Source organism: Boleophthalmus pectinirostris, unplaced genomic scaffold (genome assembly GCF_026225935.1).
Source record: "Boleophthalmus pectinirostris isolate CB_2022bp ecotype Guang Dong unplaced genomic scaffold, ASM2622593v1 HiC_scaffold_1, whole genome shotgun sequence".
In the NCBI taxonomy this organism is placed as follows: domain Eukaryota; kingdom Metazoa; phylum Chordata; class Actinopteri; order Gobiiformes; family Gobiidae; genus Boleophthalmus; species Boleophthalmus pectinirostris.
In genome coordinates, this window is record NW_026570970.1 from 32,535,009 (window position 1) to 32,551,497 (window position 16,489).

A 16,489-nucleotide genomic window follows, 5' to 3' on the forward strand; every position below is an offset into this window, starting at 1 on the left:
TGAATGTTTCACAGTATAGGATTAAATGTAACCTTCTTATCATAATTAAAGTTACTGTTAAATAAATAAGCTCCATGGAGATAAGTTTAATGCCATACTGTAGGACATTCTAGGCATAGCAACAACAGCTCCATGGAGACAAGCAGGTAGTGGACCCTCCAAAAGTTACATAGTGTACCTTTAATACAACAATAAAACAAAACTCCAGGTCACGAATTAAGTGCAATGCTGCCCTCTAGTGTTCGAAATTAGCTTTGGAGTAATACATTGACTTTCTGGTTAAAGTATATAATGTAAATACATACTATATAAAATGTCCTGAGAGTGGCAAAGAAATTATGCATAATTTAAGTAAAATGTGCACTACAATAATAATTATTTAAAAACTGTTATTAAGGAACCTTTCAAAAAAGAAGGCTTGCTCATGTCATGTCACACTTTTTCTTATTTAGCAGCTTTAACCACAAAAAACCATGATGTAAAGAACATTTATCATGACAAGACAACTTTGAAATCAGGAACAGGCCCTTGAAGCGTCTTGTGGGGTCTTTTTAACCACAGCGGGGGAACTCCATGCTTTCACTGTAACTCTGGTTTGGCCATAATCAACTCTGCTCCAGCTCTGAGGAGGAGGTGATGTCATTCTGGACCAATCGGATCTCAGCCTGGTTTGAGTTAGGTCCCTGTGGACCAGCGGCTAAACATGCACGGGTCTGGAGAAGGCATTATACAGGAAATGTATATACCCCCAATCTAATATAGTGTTTAAAATGGGCTGTTATGGCTCCAATGTTTCAGGATGGAGAACAAGTTGTAGAGAAGAGCTGGCAAATGTAAAGGTGCTGTTATTTTGTTATTTTTTTCTTGTTATTTAAGCAACACCAAGTCAAACAACGTACAATTGATCATTTGCAGTGACATCATGCTGGTGGAGTTCTACTTGCATCTATGTGGTGGACTGTTAAGCAGTTACCATGGTGACACAATGCACATAGCAAACACTAACAAAAAAGTAATTGTATGTGTGAGAGACTAAAGCTTAAGCATACAAATCATCTCACCTATTGTGGTTCAAACAAAGTCAGCTCTTTTTGGTCAGATTGTGTTAAAATAAAAGATCAGATTAATGGCTTGAGTAAAACTTGAGTAAAAGAGCTTCAGACAGAGTAGCAAAGTATTCACTCGGATAGGGGTCATACATTAAAGATACACTTTTGTGGTAGAGAGCCACAACCTGCTTGATGTTTACTTTATTGGTTTACCTGGACTATTCCACAGTATGGCATTGAACTTATCAGTGTCTTTGCTGTTATCTCCATGAAGCAGTTAACTCCACTGGGGCAAATTACAGGTTAGATCTGTGGAGCAGCAACCTGGCTCACACTGAAGATAATGTTTTTCAAGATATGGAGCAATAAAAACAAGATTTATTACAGCACATTTGGACATCTTGGCAGTTGTACTTTATGTTTTATTAGGTCTAGTTAAAGGTGCGCTCTAAGTATGCTAACAATGTTTCATAGTATGGCATTAAGCGGGTCCATCTCAATGGAAACAAGCATGTGGTACAGTATGGTTGTTAGGTTACAGTTATGGAATGCCCTGATGTCATGATTTCCATCAAGGAAGTAAAATTTGAAAGCTAAAAAATGTCCAAACTGGGGAAAACTGGTAATGTCATCGGCACTTTAAGCTATAACACACAGTGTAATACACCGGTATGTTGCATTGCTTCACAAATATGCACGGTATGCTCCATCTCCTCAGGGGCATTTTCCCACATGTGTGCCCAGACTGGGAGCTCTGGCGTGGGGCTCTCCGGCTCATGTCGCCCCTGTGCAGTACCAGCTCCTCTGGCTCTGTAATCCTGCTCTGTACCTGGCGCCTCGTTCGGCTCCTCTCTCCCCTCTGCGGTCCCTCTAATCCCCCACACTCCACTGCCTCCGCCTGGGAACGCCGCGCAGATATGGGCCACAACCAGGAACCAGCACATGACCAGTACAGCAGGAAGACAGAAGAACTCTGGAAATGGTGTTGGGTTGCAGATGACATCACAACACTCTATAGGCCACTATTATTTAATACAAATGGAGACAGGAAAAGTGATTGTTAATATGCAGATTTTTGTGGCTATGCAGCAGGTTCTAGGATCTAGTTGCTGACAGAGATCATCAGGTTCAATGTTTGAGAGTTTACTTTTTGGTTATTTGTCATGAAAACACAATTTAATCAATAGGGAGAAGTGGCTCTTGCCCCTGGTAGGAGTATGACGTCATCACATTCTCAAATCTGAAAGCCACAAATGGAAGAAATCCACAGAAAAATAGTTTTACTGAAAGTCAATATCCTGGATATATTTTGTTTTACTCACCAGCTGTCCTATATTTACCCTCCCAAATGCACTCTCACTCAAGGTGCGTGAAATGTCCTGCCCAAAGACACAATGACAATATGCACTAGAACCACTGCTGCCCCACTGTGACACCTGGTATTCCCTGTGGTCTCCCATCTGCGTATTTGCCCCAACATGCTTACCTTCAGAGATCAGGTGAGATCTGGCATTCTCAGGGTGCTATGGCTAATTTCACTCACACACAGCATTCAAACATAAGACAAGTGAGTTTAGTGTCTTGCTTAAAGACACAACATCAACTCACAGTGCTTGGAGCAGGAATCAAATTCTTGATCTTCAGGTTGCTGATTGTAAGACTAGTGTTAGAGGCAGGCCAGATACTGGGTACACACACACACACACCCTCACACACACATGTTTAAAGTATTGCCATAAAGTGTACTGTGAAACAGCCCCATTACAATATAGCCATACATTGGTCTTAGAGTGGTAATGGCTGCCCTGAGGTCAGAGGTCACAGAGGTCCTGAATGGAGAGACTGGGGACAGGTTCCACAGTTTGAGATTACGTTAAGTTACTGCCAAGAGGCGAAAGGCGCAGGCATCGCACCCTCACCCGCCCGCTCCAGAAGATAACACAGGTCAGTGTAAACAAGTATAGAACAACAGGGCCTAAGTTCTTCACCTGATCAATAAGACTGTAATCGCATCAGGTTTCATGTTTACTGCAATGTAAGAAGACAATATGCTCACTGAACTAACTGAAGGTACTTCTGCATCACCATTAAAAAAATCAAAACACTGATGGTGAAAATCAGCTGCTTGTTTCATTGAAATGCCCCATGAAGTGACGCGGCCTCTCAGTTCCGCAGTTTTCAACAGGAAATCAATGCACCTGCTTCTATTTTCAAGTCTATACTGAGGTTATAATGAATGGTGATAATGAAGAATGGGGCTCAGTGGATGGAGCACTCGCCCGCCCATCAGAAGGTCACAGGGTTTGATTCCTGCTCAGTCAAGACACTTCACCCACTTTGCTTTGTGTGAATGACTGGTCGTGGTGAGAGGTTTGACAGACTCATTTCCATCAGTCTGTCCCAGAGCATCTGTGGTTTCAGAAGTATCTTACCTCAACCTGGTCAGTATATGGAGTACATGAATAATGTAGTAGAGCACTTTTATTATGGAGGAGATAAAAACACCTAAAGTAAGTGCTGAAGGTGGATTATGCAATGCAACAATTACCAAAGTAAAAGTTAGAAACAGCTTCAGTACAAGTGCCCAAAAGCATGTGTTATTTTGGAGAGATTATGGGTCTGATTTTGGCCTTGTTCTGGCCCAGTGGCAGTGAACCAAAGTTTGGGTCAAACCTGCAACTTAAGGGGCACCACTAGGAGACTATTATTAGATCTACTGATGAAACTACACCATAAGTGAATGTTCCAGAATATCTCGAAAAATATGTATTCTTACTCTGTGTGTCCTCTGCATTTGACCTACCCTTCAACGCAGCCAGAAGCAGTGGGACCCATCTCCAGATCTTGAGCTAGTCTTGGTTATGACACATACGGTGCATGTTTTGGGATGATGGGGGAGACCAGAGTGACCTAAGGAACCCCATCTAACACAGTGAGAACATGCAAACTCCACACAGAAAGAACCTTGCCTTAACTTGGTAATGGATCATTTAAGGCAAAGCAAACTAGACCATACATTTCATTAATTGTAAATCTTAATATTGCTTGAAAATAGAAACAAATCCAATGACTTCCTGTTCAAAAATGCACAGCTGAGAGACACCACCTCTTCATAGTGTATTATGTAATAACATTTTGCATTTCACATTAGCACTGTTGAATATATGACCTGGTGTCTGCTTTTTCAAAGAATATGCAGTGGGCTGGGATTGAGAGATTTCCTCAACATAGAGTAGTTGAAAAAAGAAGTACAAATGATGATGATGATGATGATGATGATGAGAACAACCTTATTACATAGTTAAAGGGCAGTTCAGAATTTTGGACATAGGGCCTCATTTCCTAGTGAGCCAGAGTGTTGGAGACATGTGGAGACACTTTTTTAAATCTTCCGTTCAGTCCTTGTATTTGCAGAGGTCGCATGTTCTAGTCTAGTGCATGTCAATGGCCATAGTTATCCTGCCACTAAAAACAGTCTTACCCACTCCACAAAACACACAAGGCAAAACAATTATTACGGCACACTGTTGATGTAAATGTCTGTGTTGATAGAATAATTTTAGAAGTAAAACCAACCTTGCATTTGAAGGATTTATGTCTGAGCAGCAGCGAGTTGTACTTCCTGATAAAAAGCTTGGCAGTGGCGGACTGATAAATGAGAAAATAGTCCCTCAACATGCGACGATTCATGCGATGCAAGGTTAGTTTTATTTTAAACATTATTCTATCAACACAGACATTTACATCGATAGTCTGGCATAATAATAGATTTGCTTCGGGTGTTTTGTGGAGTGGGTGAGACTGTTTTTAGTAGCAGGCTAACTATGGCCATTGACATGCACTAGCCTAGAACCAGCGACCTCTGCAAATACAAGGACTAGATGGAATATTTTAAAAAGTGTCTTCACACGTCTCCAACACTCTGGCTCACTAGGAAATGAGGTCCTATGTCCAAAATTCCGAACTGTCCCTTTAAAATGTCATTATTACATTGGGTTAATTTTGCTAGCTTTGTTCTTGGAGATGTCATTGCTTTTTTTAAGAAATGTTCCACAGTATGGCATTCATGACAGGTGTTTTCACTGACATTCCAGGCAAACCAATAACATTGCCATGGAGAGAAACAGGTGGCAGACTCTCCACCAGAAATGTTCCATAATGAACCTTAAACTTGTTTACATGCAGATTTTTCTGATGGTCAGGTCGCAGTAATGAAAGCAAAAATGTCTTTGTTGTGGGTGATGTGCTGGGACGTTAAAAGCCCAGCTCGTCGTGTGGAGGTGGAGGAATGTATTTGATGAGGCGCTAATTGGAGCGTTGGTCCAGTTCTGGAGGGATCCACTGGACACAGCGTGGACACAGCCTGGGCCCTCTTCATGGGAACGGGCCTGATTTTGGTGATTGCTCCTAATTAAAAGATGCCAGTTTGTTACAGAGGTCAGGTTAGGTCAAATGTTGGAATGGAATTTTTGGGTGGATTTTTTCATAAATACTGTTTAAATCTTACATTACATTTGGTTAGATATGGAAACTAATCTGAAAATGGTAGCTGAATAGCTAGAATAGCCAAAAAATAATATTATTCATGTAGTAGTATACTACTCAAGTATAAAGTAGTGCTCCAAGTAAGAGTAACTTAAAGAGTAACTGTTAGGACGTATCTTATCTGTAATTTAAAGGGTCATTATTATGCTATTTTCTGATCTATGTTATAATGTTGTTTCCACATCAAAAACATACCTGCATATTTAGGCTTCACTCTGTTCCACCCTGTGATGTCATGTGGTAATACAGGAAGTGCTTCACTGTGTTTTTAGACTCCATACAACTTCATTAGAATCGATTGGATAATTTAATTTTTGGAATTTCCAATCTTTACGGTCTGAACTAAACATAAAAGGTAGCTGTTAACTTTAAAACTACCACTAAATGACATCACAAGGCAGAACAGAACATTCTCGGGTTTGGAGATGTAGACAGAGGAATAATAAAGAGTTACTCAAAAATGTGTGAATGAAACAAAACACAACTCCAGATATGTTTTTGATGAAGTAATAATTATTATGGCTTAAATCTCACAAGAGTCATTTTTGTGTAATAGGACTCGATCGTAGACAAGCTCTACTTGTAGTATATATTTCAAATCTTTCTATATTTCCCCGTTTCTGATTTTTCACCTAAACTTGTGCGTCCGCGCCGTGGGTCCGCGCCGGGCTCACGGATGGGTGGGATGTGTCGGCCGGTGACAGCCTCGCTCCGCCTGGTCCTAAAGCCCCGAGCTCCGCAGCGGTGGTACGGACATCGCCGACAGAGATCCCCAACACCGAGCCTTAAAACGCGGTCCCATGACTCAGTGAGAAGGTTGTTTTAGTGAGAGCGGACTGGAGCACAAAGTTTAGCCCGGAGACGGTGGACCGGAGGCGGACAGAGCAGACGCAATCTTCCGGAGAAGCAAAGGTGGATCTAAACAGCTGGATCTGAACCAAGACACCTGCTCTGGCTCATAGGACTTTATACAGCTTTGGATTAACAGCACCACAGATACGGTAAGGTTTAAGACATGGTTTGGAACTTTTTCGTAGTGTCTGCTCTGTTTGGAATGTTCCACAGTAAGACACTGAACACATCTACTACACTGATTCAATTACAGGTGGTTTTATAGCTCAAAAATACCCAGAAAAACAGGCATTCTGACTGTGAGCGAGGTCGCCTCTCCACAGATCTAACCTATAATGAGGCATGGTTTGGTCTCCTTGAAGATATAAATGTTTAATGCCATACTGTGAAACATTCCAGACAAAGCAATAGCATCTTCATAAAGAAAAGCATTCAACAAACCCTCCACCAGAAAAGTCACACTAATGAGGCTCAATAAAGTTATTATATAGAAAATAGAATTCCATGCATTTCAAAACATGCTTGTAGAAGTTCAATTACATATATTATTTTCTGATCTATGTTATGTTTCCTCATCAAAAACATAGGCTCTGGAGTGGGTTTTGTTCCATTCACATGTTTAACACACAAATCCTGCATATTTAGGGAGAGTTGTTTTCTCAAGCAGGAAACACTGTTCTACCTTGTGATGTCACGTGGTAACAGAGGCAAGTGCCCCTTTGTGTTTTTAAAACTCCATACACCTTCACTAGAATCATGTGGATAATTTCAGTCCTGGAAAGGCCAATCTCTACTGAACTAAAGGTAAAATGTTGCTGTTAACATGAAAACTACCACTTCATGACATCACAAGGTGGAACAGAGTATTATGAGCTTTGGAGATGTAGACAGACTAATAATAAAGGATTACTCAAACCTGTGTGAATGACACAATTCCAGGTATGTTTTTGAGGAGGTAACAGCATTCTAACATGGCTTAAAAGCTCACAAGAGTCAATTTTGTGTAACATAGGACCTTTAAATAGAGTTAGCAGGTTTCATACAGTAAAACTTCATAGAGACAAAGAGACATCTACCTTCTTGCAGTGAACAGTATATTTTTAAATTATGATTTAAAATAATATTGCATCTGTATTGCTTGTACTAAATAAGAGCTAATATGTAGGCCTATATCTATCCATGTAGTTTTATATAATAAGTAATATATTTCTTTGTTGTTTCTGCTCTATCTAGCTCTCTGTGCCAGACTTGGACGGATCTCTGGGCATAAGACACTATTTCCTGTGGACATGTCTCGCCTGCCCCTCTCCTTCCTCTTCCTCTCCGTCCTCCTCTTCCTCCTCCTTGATGGGACCCTCACAGACAGTCTTCAGGAGGGCATGAGGGACCTCCACTCACACTTCTCCCTGTCTCTGTACCAGTCTGTGAGCTCCGGCCTCAACCAGACCAACCTGATCGTATCCCCCCTGTCTGTGGCTCTGTCTCTGGGCCTGCTGCAGCTCGGGGCTCGGGGGAACACACTCGCTCAGCTGGAGGAGACGCTCGGGTACAATGTACAAGGTGAGAATACTGGATGAGTTGATTTATTTATTTATTGTTCATCTCTGGCTGCTTGATTATGTGGTGCGACAGTGATTCAGTGGTTAGACCGGTGGTCCCTTAGCCCAAGAGAGATCGATTCCCGCTCAGACCAAGTTCTGTTGTTGTGTCCTTAGGCAAGATGCTTCAACCACTTTGCCTAGTATGAAAGTGGTGTGTGGATGTGGGAGAGGGTGATGGTGCAGATTGGCAGGCTTACTTCTGTCAGTCGGCCCCAGTGCAGCTGTAGCTGCAGTAGTATCTTACCACTACACAGTGTGGAGAGAATGAATAATGCAGAGTGAAGCGCTTTTGTGGTTTTGATATATAACTCCACTTTGCCTGAAGCCTGTGAATAGGTTCATGTAATGTTAAAATAGACTTGAAGAACATAAGAAAATGTGCTCAGTCCCTCAGTGGGTACAGGTTTCACCACAGTGGCCTTTCACTGCCACTGGACTCACTGGGCAACTATCCTTTTGTTAAACCATGTTATTGTCATTGAACTTACATGGATAGAGACTTGGAGTAGTGGTAGTAGTAGTGCAGCAGTGGCAGTAATAGCAGTATGAGTAGTAGTACTAGTAGTAGTATTTGTTGTTGGTCAGTGCAGTTGGTACTAGGACTGGAGCCATAATCTCATTAACAACAGCAGCATGGTTGTGGGGTATTTTACACTTTTAAGAATATGTAAACAAGCAGTATGTTATTTTTAAAATGTTCAAATGTACAAATGTGCAGTTCAGCAGTTCAATGTGAAATTATGATCTACTTATGTCAAACAAAGTATAGTATTTAATACTCAAATATGCAAAAAAGAAGGTGGACAAGTTTCCACTGATACTTTGAAGTGATGTCAGGCTGGGAGGCAGTTGCCATAGTTACATAGTGCACACATTAGCAAACACAGCCTGAGATGAAATTAGTCCTCACCTCTCTTTGAGCATCACACCCTGAAGAAGGCAGAAGCCAACATGCGTCATTGTGTTTTTAATGTTTTAAATATTTTCTAAGTAAGTGAGTGGCTGATGTTGTTCTTTTTCACTCAATGAACTGTACCGTTTTCGTGAGCACTCTTGGTTCTATGGACATCAGCAGCTCCATGTCCATTCAGAAATTGTACCATTCTACATTCTACTTTAAAGGTGTACTACTGTATGTAACTTTTGGTTGGGGGGGTCCTTCACCTGCTTGTTTTTATGGATATGTCACTGCTCTGACTGGAATGTTCCACAGTATGACATCAAACAACTCTACGTGACATCAGCTGCCAATTATCAATACCAGGGCAAAAGATATCAGTTAACTGATATCTTTTGCTCGTTCTGTGCGCAGATCCTCATGTCCGGGACTTCCTGCTGTTCTCTGGCTCCTCTCTGAACTCCTCTGAGGGGGTGAAGCTGCTGCAGACCTGCTCTCTCCTCGTCCACTCCTCGGTGCTCATACAGAGAGACTTCCTCCACTCGGCAGCCTCCTGGTTCAACGTCAACGTGGTCCAAGCCAACCTCAACCAGAGCCCAAGGAGAGACAGACCGGAGCGCAGGCACGGTCAGTCTCTTCATATACACAAATATTATTCTGAGCATACAGTGAGCGTGGGCACGGTCAGTCTCTTAATATGCACAAATATTATTCTGAGCATACAGTGAGCGCAGGCACGGTCAGTCTCTTCAAATACACAAATATTATTCTGAGCATACAGTGAGCGTGGGCATGGTCAGTCTCTTAATATGCACAAATATTAATCTGGGTATACAGCGAGCGCAGGCGCGATCACTCTCTTCATATACACAAATATTACTCTGGGTATACAGTGAGCGCAGGCACGATCACTCTCTTCATATACACTTTACATTATTCTGGGTGATTATGGGAAGGAGAAACATAGGCACAGAACTGCATTCACATTTCCGTCATCTGCCTTAGGGTAGCTGTGTTTATAAGGGACTTAGCAACACTTTGTATGATTGATTGAAAAGTGAGAAGGAAAGTAACCATACATACACATATACACACAAAATAGTTGGCTAAAGGCACACTAAGTCACTTTTTTGGTGGATGGCCTGTCGTCTGCTTGCCTCTATGGGTTTGTATTGCTTTGCCTGTAATGTTCCACTGTAGAGCATTATGTAGTTGTATTTATTGTATTGAGAAACAAAACTTCTTACTGTGAGTGGGGTCACTGCTCCGCAGATTTGACCTGTAGTTTGTGTTCATGGGAAAAGATAAATTCAATGCCATACTGTGGAGTATTCCAGGCAAAGCAATAACATCTCTATGGAGACATGCATGTGGAGGACTCTTCACCAGAAAAGTTACACAGGGCACCTTGAAGTGACTTGACAAATGTCCATTCTTTATAACGTTCATTTACCGTATTTTCCGCACTATAGGGCGCACTCATAATCCTCCAACCCCATAAGAAAAACGACTGCGCCCCCTACAATCCAGAGCACCCTATACACGAATCCACTCGAGTGTCCTAGCACGACTTCAGTAAACTACAAAGCCGCACCACCCCCAGCCACACTCATCACTCCACGCGGACGAGGAATGGAACGAAGGAATGAACCGGAAAAGAGAGTGCAATGTGCCACTTCTAGACACAACTGAGCAACTGAGTCACTGCAAACACGGCAACAATCCAGCGGTCCCAGACAGAACCCTCCCTACACGCCACAACTGAACAAAGCCCAGAGTCACCGTGAACGCACCAAACAAAGTCCCACTGACCCATCCAACTGTTGTGTTTCGTTTAATGCACCTTATAGTCCGGTGCGGCTTATATGTGAAAAAAGTTCGAAAATAGACCATTCTAGGACAGTGCGCTTTATAATCCTTAGCGCCCTATAGTGCGGAAAATACAGTAAATTATACAGATTACTTTGGCTGCACAATTTGGGAGGGAAATTATTGAAATTTTTATCAGTTTGAGAGAAGACTAAAATACAAACTGAAAAACAAATACAAGAATCCTATAAACTACAGCTACAAGATTTTCACTAAAAAGAGGGTACATTGTTCTTTGTAGAGGACATGCTGTTGACTGAATCATTGCAGCCTTAGCTCTGTGATCAGTCAGGTTGTATATATTGTGATATATCGTGCAGTCCTATATTCCTCCTCTTCCTCTCTCTGCTTTCAGATGAGCCATGGCCGTTGTCTGGAGGCAGTAGCAGTGGAGAGCTCTCAGGCTCTGGGGACCCTCAGCCCTCTGACTCCCCCTGGTGGCCGTCGCGGGTACAGATGGCGCTGGTGAACACTGTCAGCTTCAGAGGCACGTGGCAGAAACAGTTTGTCTTCACGCACACACAAAACCTCCCCTTTCTGCTCTCTGACGGCACCACCATCAAAGTACCCATGATGCACCAGGCCTCCGATGTCAGATTTGGTAAGACTCTTCACACACATGGAGTCACATGGTTTAAGATGATGTATATAGGCTTTGAATCTTTGATGGTCAAATTATTATTATTATGCAGATTTTTGTTGTAATAGAGAGTTCAAAAAGGGTCTGTTTTCTAACTGAAATGATCATGTTCAACAATTTTCTCTTTTCTAATCTACCATCAAATTCTAAAATCTGAATTGGTGTAATTTTACTGTACTCATGCCAAAAACAACTTGACAAATTGACAAAGCAATGGTGCACATTTTTAAGATGTGCACAAACTGAATTTTGATTTAACAATACAGGTAGAAATTTTAAGTTGCACTATGTAACTTTCCAGTTGGACGATTCTGCAAACTGCTTGTTTCCATGGGCAGGTTATCGTTCCACAGTATGACGTTTTATTCATCTTGCATGTATACAATTACACATGTTTGTTATTACTAAAAATACCTTGATAACATGCATTCTTATTGGGAGCGAGGTTACCTTTCCACTGATCTGATCTGTAACATGGCCTGAAGGTGTCACCATGGAGCTAGACAACTTTAATGCCATACTGTGGAGCATTCTGTTGAGACAAGCAGTTAGCTACCCCTCCAGCAGAAAAGACAAGATTTGTATTATGGATTATAATGGAAATGCCTTATAAGTGTTAGAATAATACAGTTATATATAATATAGTTATAACTAATAATACATTTAAAAAACAGATAACAAACAATTCAATCAATTACAATTAATGACCACACCTGAAGTCGCCAGTGTTCCCTCTGTGACATGTGACTGTCACTGCGCCCCCTGCAGGTCAGTTCCGGGCGGGCTCAGAACAGAGGTACACAGTCCTGGAGCTGCCGTACCTGGGCCAGTCCCTGAGCCTTCAGCTGGTGCTGCCCTCAGACCGTAGGAGCCCTCTGGGGCCTCTGGAGGAGCAGCTTGGGCCCCGGCACCTCTGGAGCTGGGATGCAGGACTGAGGAGGACCAGGATGGACATCTTTATACCCAGGTTAGGGGTCAAAGGTCATTATGTAAACAGTAAAAGTGCATATGTAGAATAAAAACTTAAAAATGCTCTACCTGATTTTACTGTTTTAAAAATGTGAAAAACAGAACTAATTCATTTTAAACTCTTTACAGTAGTCCCTGATTCAGAGCATCCTAATTATTCATAACGATGAGTTTATAACCACTAAGTAACTTTGCAGTCACTGTAAAGCTAACAATGACTAGGATTCTAACATGCACTTCCTGATTATGGCACAATAAAATACTTTATAATTAGATGCCGACAGCACACAGTGGACTTTTTGACCTCAAGAGCTGCTTATACGGTATATTTGAACTGCAGCTAGACACATTTTGCATAATATATGGGAAAAAATAACATACAGAGGGTTTAAACCAGTAAATATTTCAACAACTGTATAGGCATTTTGGTTTTGTTCCAGGTTTAAAATGCAGAATCGGTTCAACCTCAAGACAGTGTTACCTGTGATGGGAATCAGTGATGCATTCAACCCGTCAACAGCGGATTTCTCCAGGATCTCAGGTCAGAAACACCTCCATCCGTCCATCTGTCTGTGTATTTAATGGCAAACTGTAACTTTTCTGATGGAGGGTCTTTCAGCTGGAGATACTTTTGCTTTGAATGAATGTTGAATGAATGTAAAATGTTGCACAGTATAGCTTTTAACTTGTCCATGGTGAAAAATCAGGCCAAATTACAGGTCAGTTTTGTGGAGAGGCACCCAAGTTCACAGTAAAACTACATGTTTTTTCAGGTATTTTTGAACAATAAACACACCTGAAATGAAATAAATGCTATACTGTATGTACTGTAAGCCTAATGCCATACTGTGAAACATTTCTAGCCTAGCAACAATATCACAAAGCAGACCAAGATATGAACACTCTGCCAGAAACGTCCCCTGAACAAGCATTTTAACCTTATTGCTGTATTGTATTTTTGCTGCGCAGTATTTAATGGCATTTTTACTGTGAAGCTCTTTGTGGCTATGAAATGCTCTATATAAATAAAAGCTACTTACTTGCTCACTTTGTTATAAGCATTTTTATATTATACAGACAAGCAATTAGGATTCTAAAAATACTCTGTACCTTTTTGTCTGAGCAGAGGAGGGCCTGTACGTGTCTGACGCTTTTCATGACGTGAGGATAGAAGTGACTGAAGATGGGACCAAAGCCGCAGCAGCTACAGGTGAGACAAGCATTTTAACAGAAACCAAAATAAGTTTTAAACAGTGAATTATGGGAATCTAAATATTACAAATCTCTCTGACCTGTTGCAGCGATGGTGCTACTGAAGCGATCACGAGCTCCAGTTTTCAAAGCGGACCGTCCATTTTTGTTTCTACTAAGACACAGTAAAACAGGTAAAACTCTTCACTCTGGTTTATTTATTTGTTTTAATTTTACTAAAATTGATACATAAAAATGCATTGTGTAACATTTCTGGTGGAGGGTCTGTCAAATGATTATCTCCATGGAGATGCTATTCCTTTGTCTGGAATGTTTCACTCTATCGTATTAAAACTTTCTATCTTCATGGAGACCAAACCAGAAGTTACAGGTCAGATCTGTAGAGTGGCAAACCCGCTCACAGTCAGAATCCCTGTTTTTCTAAGTATTTTTGAGCCATAAAACCACCGGTAATTGAAGAGATGTGAGGTAAAACAATCCAGACAGAGCAGTGACATATCCATGGAAACAAGCAGGTGATGGACCCCCAACCTTGCATAAAGTAGATTTTGCATTGATAAATTCTAATCAGGAGTTCTCCCTTTATGGGTTAAAAAGAGGCCTCCTATTTTACTTACATGTGATTATATTAAAAGGAACTGTAAGCAGGATCTATCCCCCCAGATACTAGCTTTATTTTAATTGGAACATGTTAACCTTGTAACAATTGTAATGCTGTTTTTTGTAAATACAAAAAACATTGGACATGGTGTTATGATAGGCTCTATTCACACTTACGTCACAAACCAGGAAGACGCTTGGAAACATGCGATGACGACTTCTGGTGGGCTCTATTCGCGGTAGTAAGTCTGACAAAGTCTAGGAAAAATGAAAAAAAAAGTCTCAGTTTTCTAGCCTGATTCATCAGTCGGTTTTACTTCATTTCATTTCGTACAAACCATCTTACCTTACAGCCTTAAATTTCGTTTGCTCGACAGTAGGCGGGTACTTTTTATCATTTAACCAACCGCTGCTATTTGGTCATGACTTATGTAATGCACCGCTAATGGGGCTAACTGGTATATTAAGCTTTTCCTAAATCCCATAGAAAGAAGGACAGTAACATCTTTCCCCTTGATGAAATTCACCAAACATTCTCTTCCAAACATTCCTGCTTTAAATCCCCGATCTCGGGAATCGTTGCCAACACAGAATGTATGGCTCTTCCCTGATTGGCTGGTGCCTGAACTTGCACTTCTGGGGTTTTTGCAAACCGTCTAGTGTATTCTGAGTCCTGACCTAATCACTGGAGAGAAATGAAATGAGCGGAGGCACTAGGTAATGCAAGTCTTGCTATCAGTTTTCTTCTTCTCCATGTCATTGTAGTGTTCCGTTATGTTCAGCTAATCAACAATTACAACCATACCTCAGTTTTCATAATTTCCCCACTGACACACAACTCTGAGTGCACTGGGTACATGCGATTAGAAGAGATGAGGTGCCAAATTCAACATGATTCCAAACTGATCACATTTACTTCAGTGGGTTTTTATCACAGTCGGTTGCTGAACCCATTGTCCGTAACTACACCGGAAGTTTTCATCACGTTTCCAAACGTCTTCCTGGTTTATGATGTAAGCGTGATTAGAGCCTATTTTGGTTCTCAAGGTTATTATCCATCAGAAAGCAGAATGGGGGTTGCCAGGTTCAATACTGAAATCCAGTTGGTTAAAACCTAAAATGCTTCTCTCTGATCTGAATGGTCACTATCTAAACCCCAGCACCACCAATCAGTGCTAGTGCAGCCTCTGCAGCTCAGTGAGGGAATTCTGGAGGTTCTGCTCTTTCACATGAGGCCTGTCCTGTCCATATACTGAGAATGAGAAAAATTTGTATGTGTCCTCCTCTATTTGTAGGTTAAGGCTCTGGCAACACAGGGTCAAGTTGTGATGGATTATCTTTGTAAAACCGTAAGATCACAGGCTAGGTTACACACAGTTCCTTTAATACTATCAAATGAAAACAATAAAATAAGTAGAATAAGTAAATAGTAACATTTTAAACATTTTCTTGAAATGGATTGGAAAAAATCTAAACATAATGTGGTAAATATTTCTTCTCCATTCCAGGTTCAATCCTGTTCATGGGCCGAGTTATGAACCCAGTCGACCAATCATCTTGAGTCTTTTTCCTCTAAGCCCCGCCCCCACATTTTCATGCTGGTATTTATTCTGACTCCAGGAAGAGGGACTTTATTTTTGTACAGCTCTGTAAATAAAATTTTACTACATGTTTTTACAATATGTCTGTTTCTGTCTTTTTTTAAGCAGGTGGGAATTTTTCAAAAGGTTATGTGTTAGAAGAGAGTCCTGGTTCAGGGCAGATTTAGTCAAAGTTTAGTCGTGGTTTAGTGCAGCTCTTGTCGGGTGGCTCCTCATCTTTAATGGTTTGGCTTTTGTCCAGTGGGTTTGTTCACATGCACACCAGAATCTGATTATAATTGATGATTTTTAGACCTTTAAAATTATTTAAATGACATGTAAACTGCAAAATCTGATGTGAGTGATCAAACGGTTCATGATCAGATGATTTTAAGTGCACATGTAACCACAGCCTCATTTGACTGTAATCAAAATCAAATCAATGAATAAAAAAAGCAATACTGGTTTTGACTAAAAGAAAATAATACTAATAATACTATCCCAGAATAAATAATGTCTAGTTTAGAGTATCCACCTAGAGAAAGCGGATTAGACTACAACATTAACATCAAATCATATTCAGTTTCAAGATACTGCAATGATCTTCAAATACCACAGCCATAAAGCAATTCAAATATCATGATTATATCTTTTGAATGGGTAAAGGTCCTCAC

At 40.9% G+C, this 16,489-nt stretch overlaps 1 protein-coding gene across 1 annotated transcript; it reads left to right on the forward strand.

Annotated features, from left to right (window-relative positions):
- Positions 1-6,269: 6,269 nt before the first annotated feature.
- Positions 6,270-15,917, forward strand: serpine3 (serpin peptidase inhibitor, clade E (nexin, plasminogen activator inhibitor type 1), member 3). Its single transcript, XM_055152104.1, has 9 exons — positions 6,270-6,595; positions 7,680-8,006; positions 9,360-9,572; positions 11,170-11,415; positions 12,223-12,421; positions 12,864-12,964; positions 13,550-13,633; positions 13,725-13,808; positions 15,744-15,917. The coding sequence occupies exons 2-9, from the start codon at positions 7,736-7,738 to the stop codon at positions 15,794-15,796; spliced, it is 1,251 nt and encodes a 416-aa protein (XP_055008079.1). The 5' UTR covers positions 6,270-6,595; positions 7,680-7,735; the 3' UTR covers positions 15,797-15,917.
- The last annotated feature ends 572 nt before the right edge of the window (positions 15,918-16,489 follow it).

Coding starts and splice junctions, on each gene's coding strand:
- serpine3 (XM_055152104.1), top strand. CDS start 7,736: ATGTCTCGCCTGCCCCTCTCCTTCCTCTTCCTCTCCGTCCTCCTCTTC. Junction 8,007..9,359: donor GCTCGGGTACAATGTACAAG/GTGAGAATACTG, acceptor TTCTGTGCGCAG/ATCCTCATGTCCGGGACTTC. Junction 9,573..11,169: donor CAGACCGGAGCGCAGGCACG/GTCAGTCTCTTC, acceptor CTCTGCTTTCAG/ATGAGCCATGGCCGTTGTCT.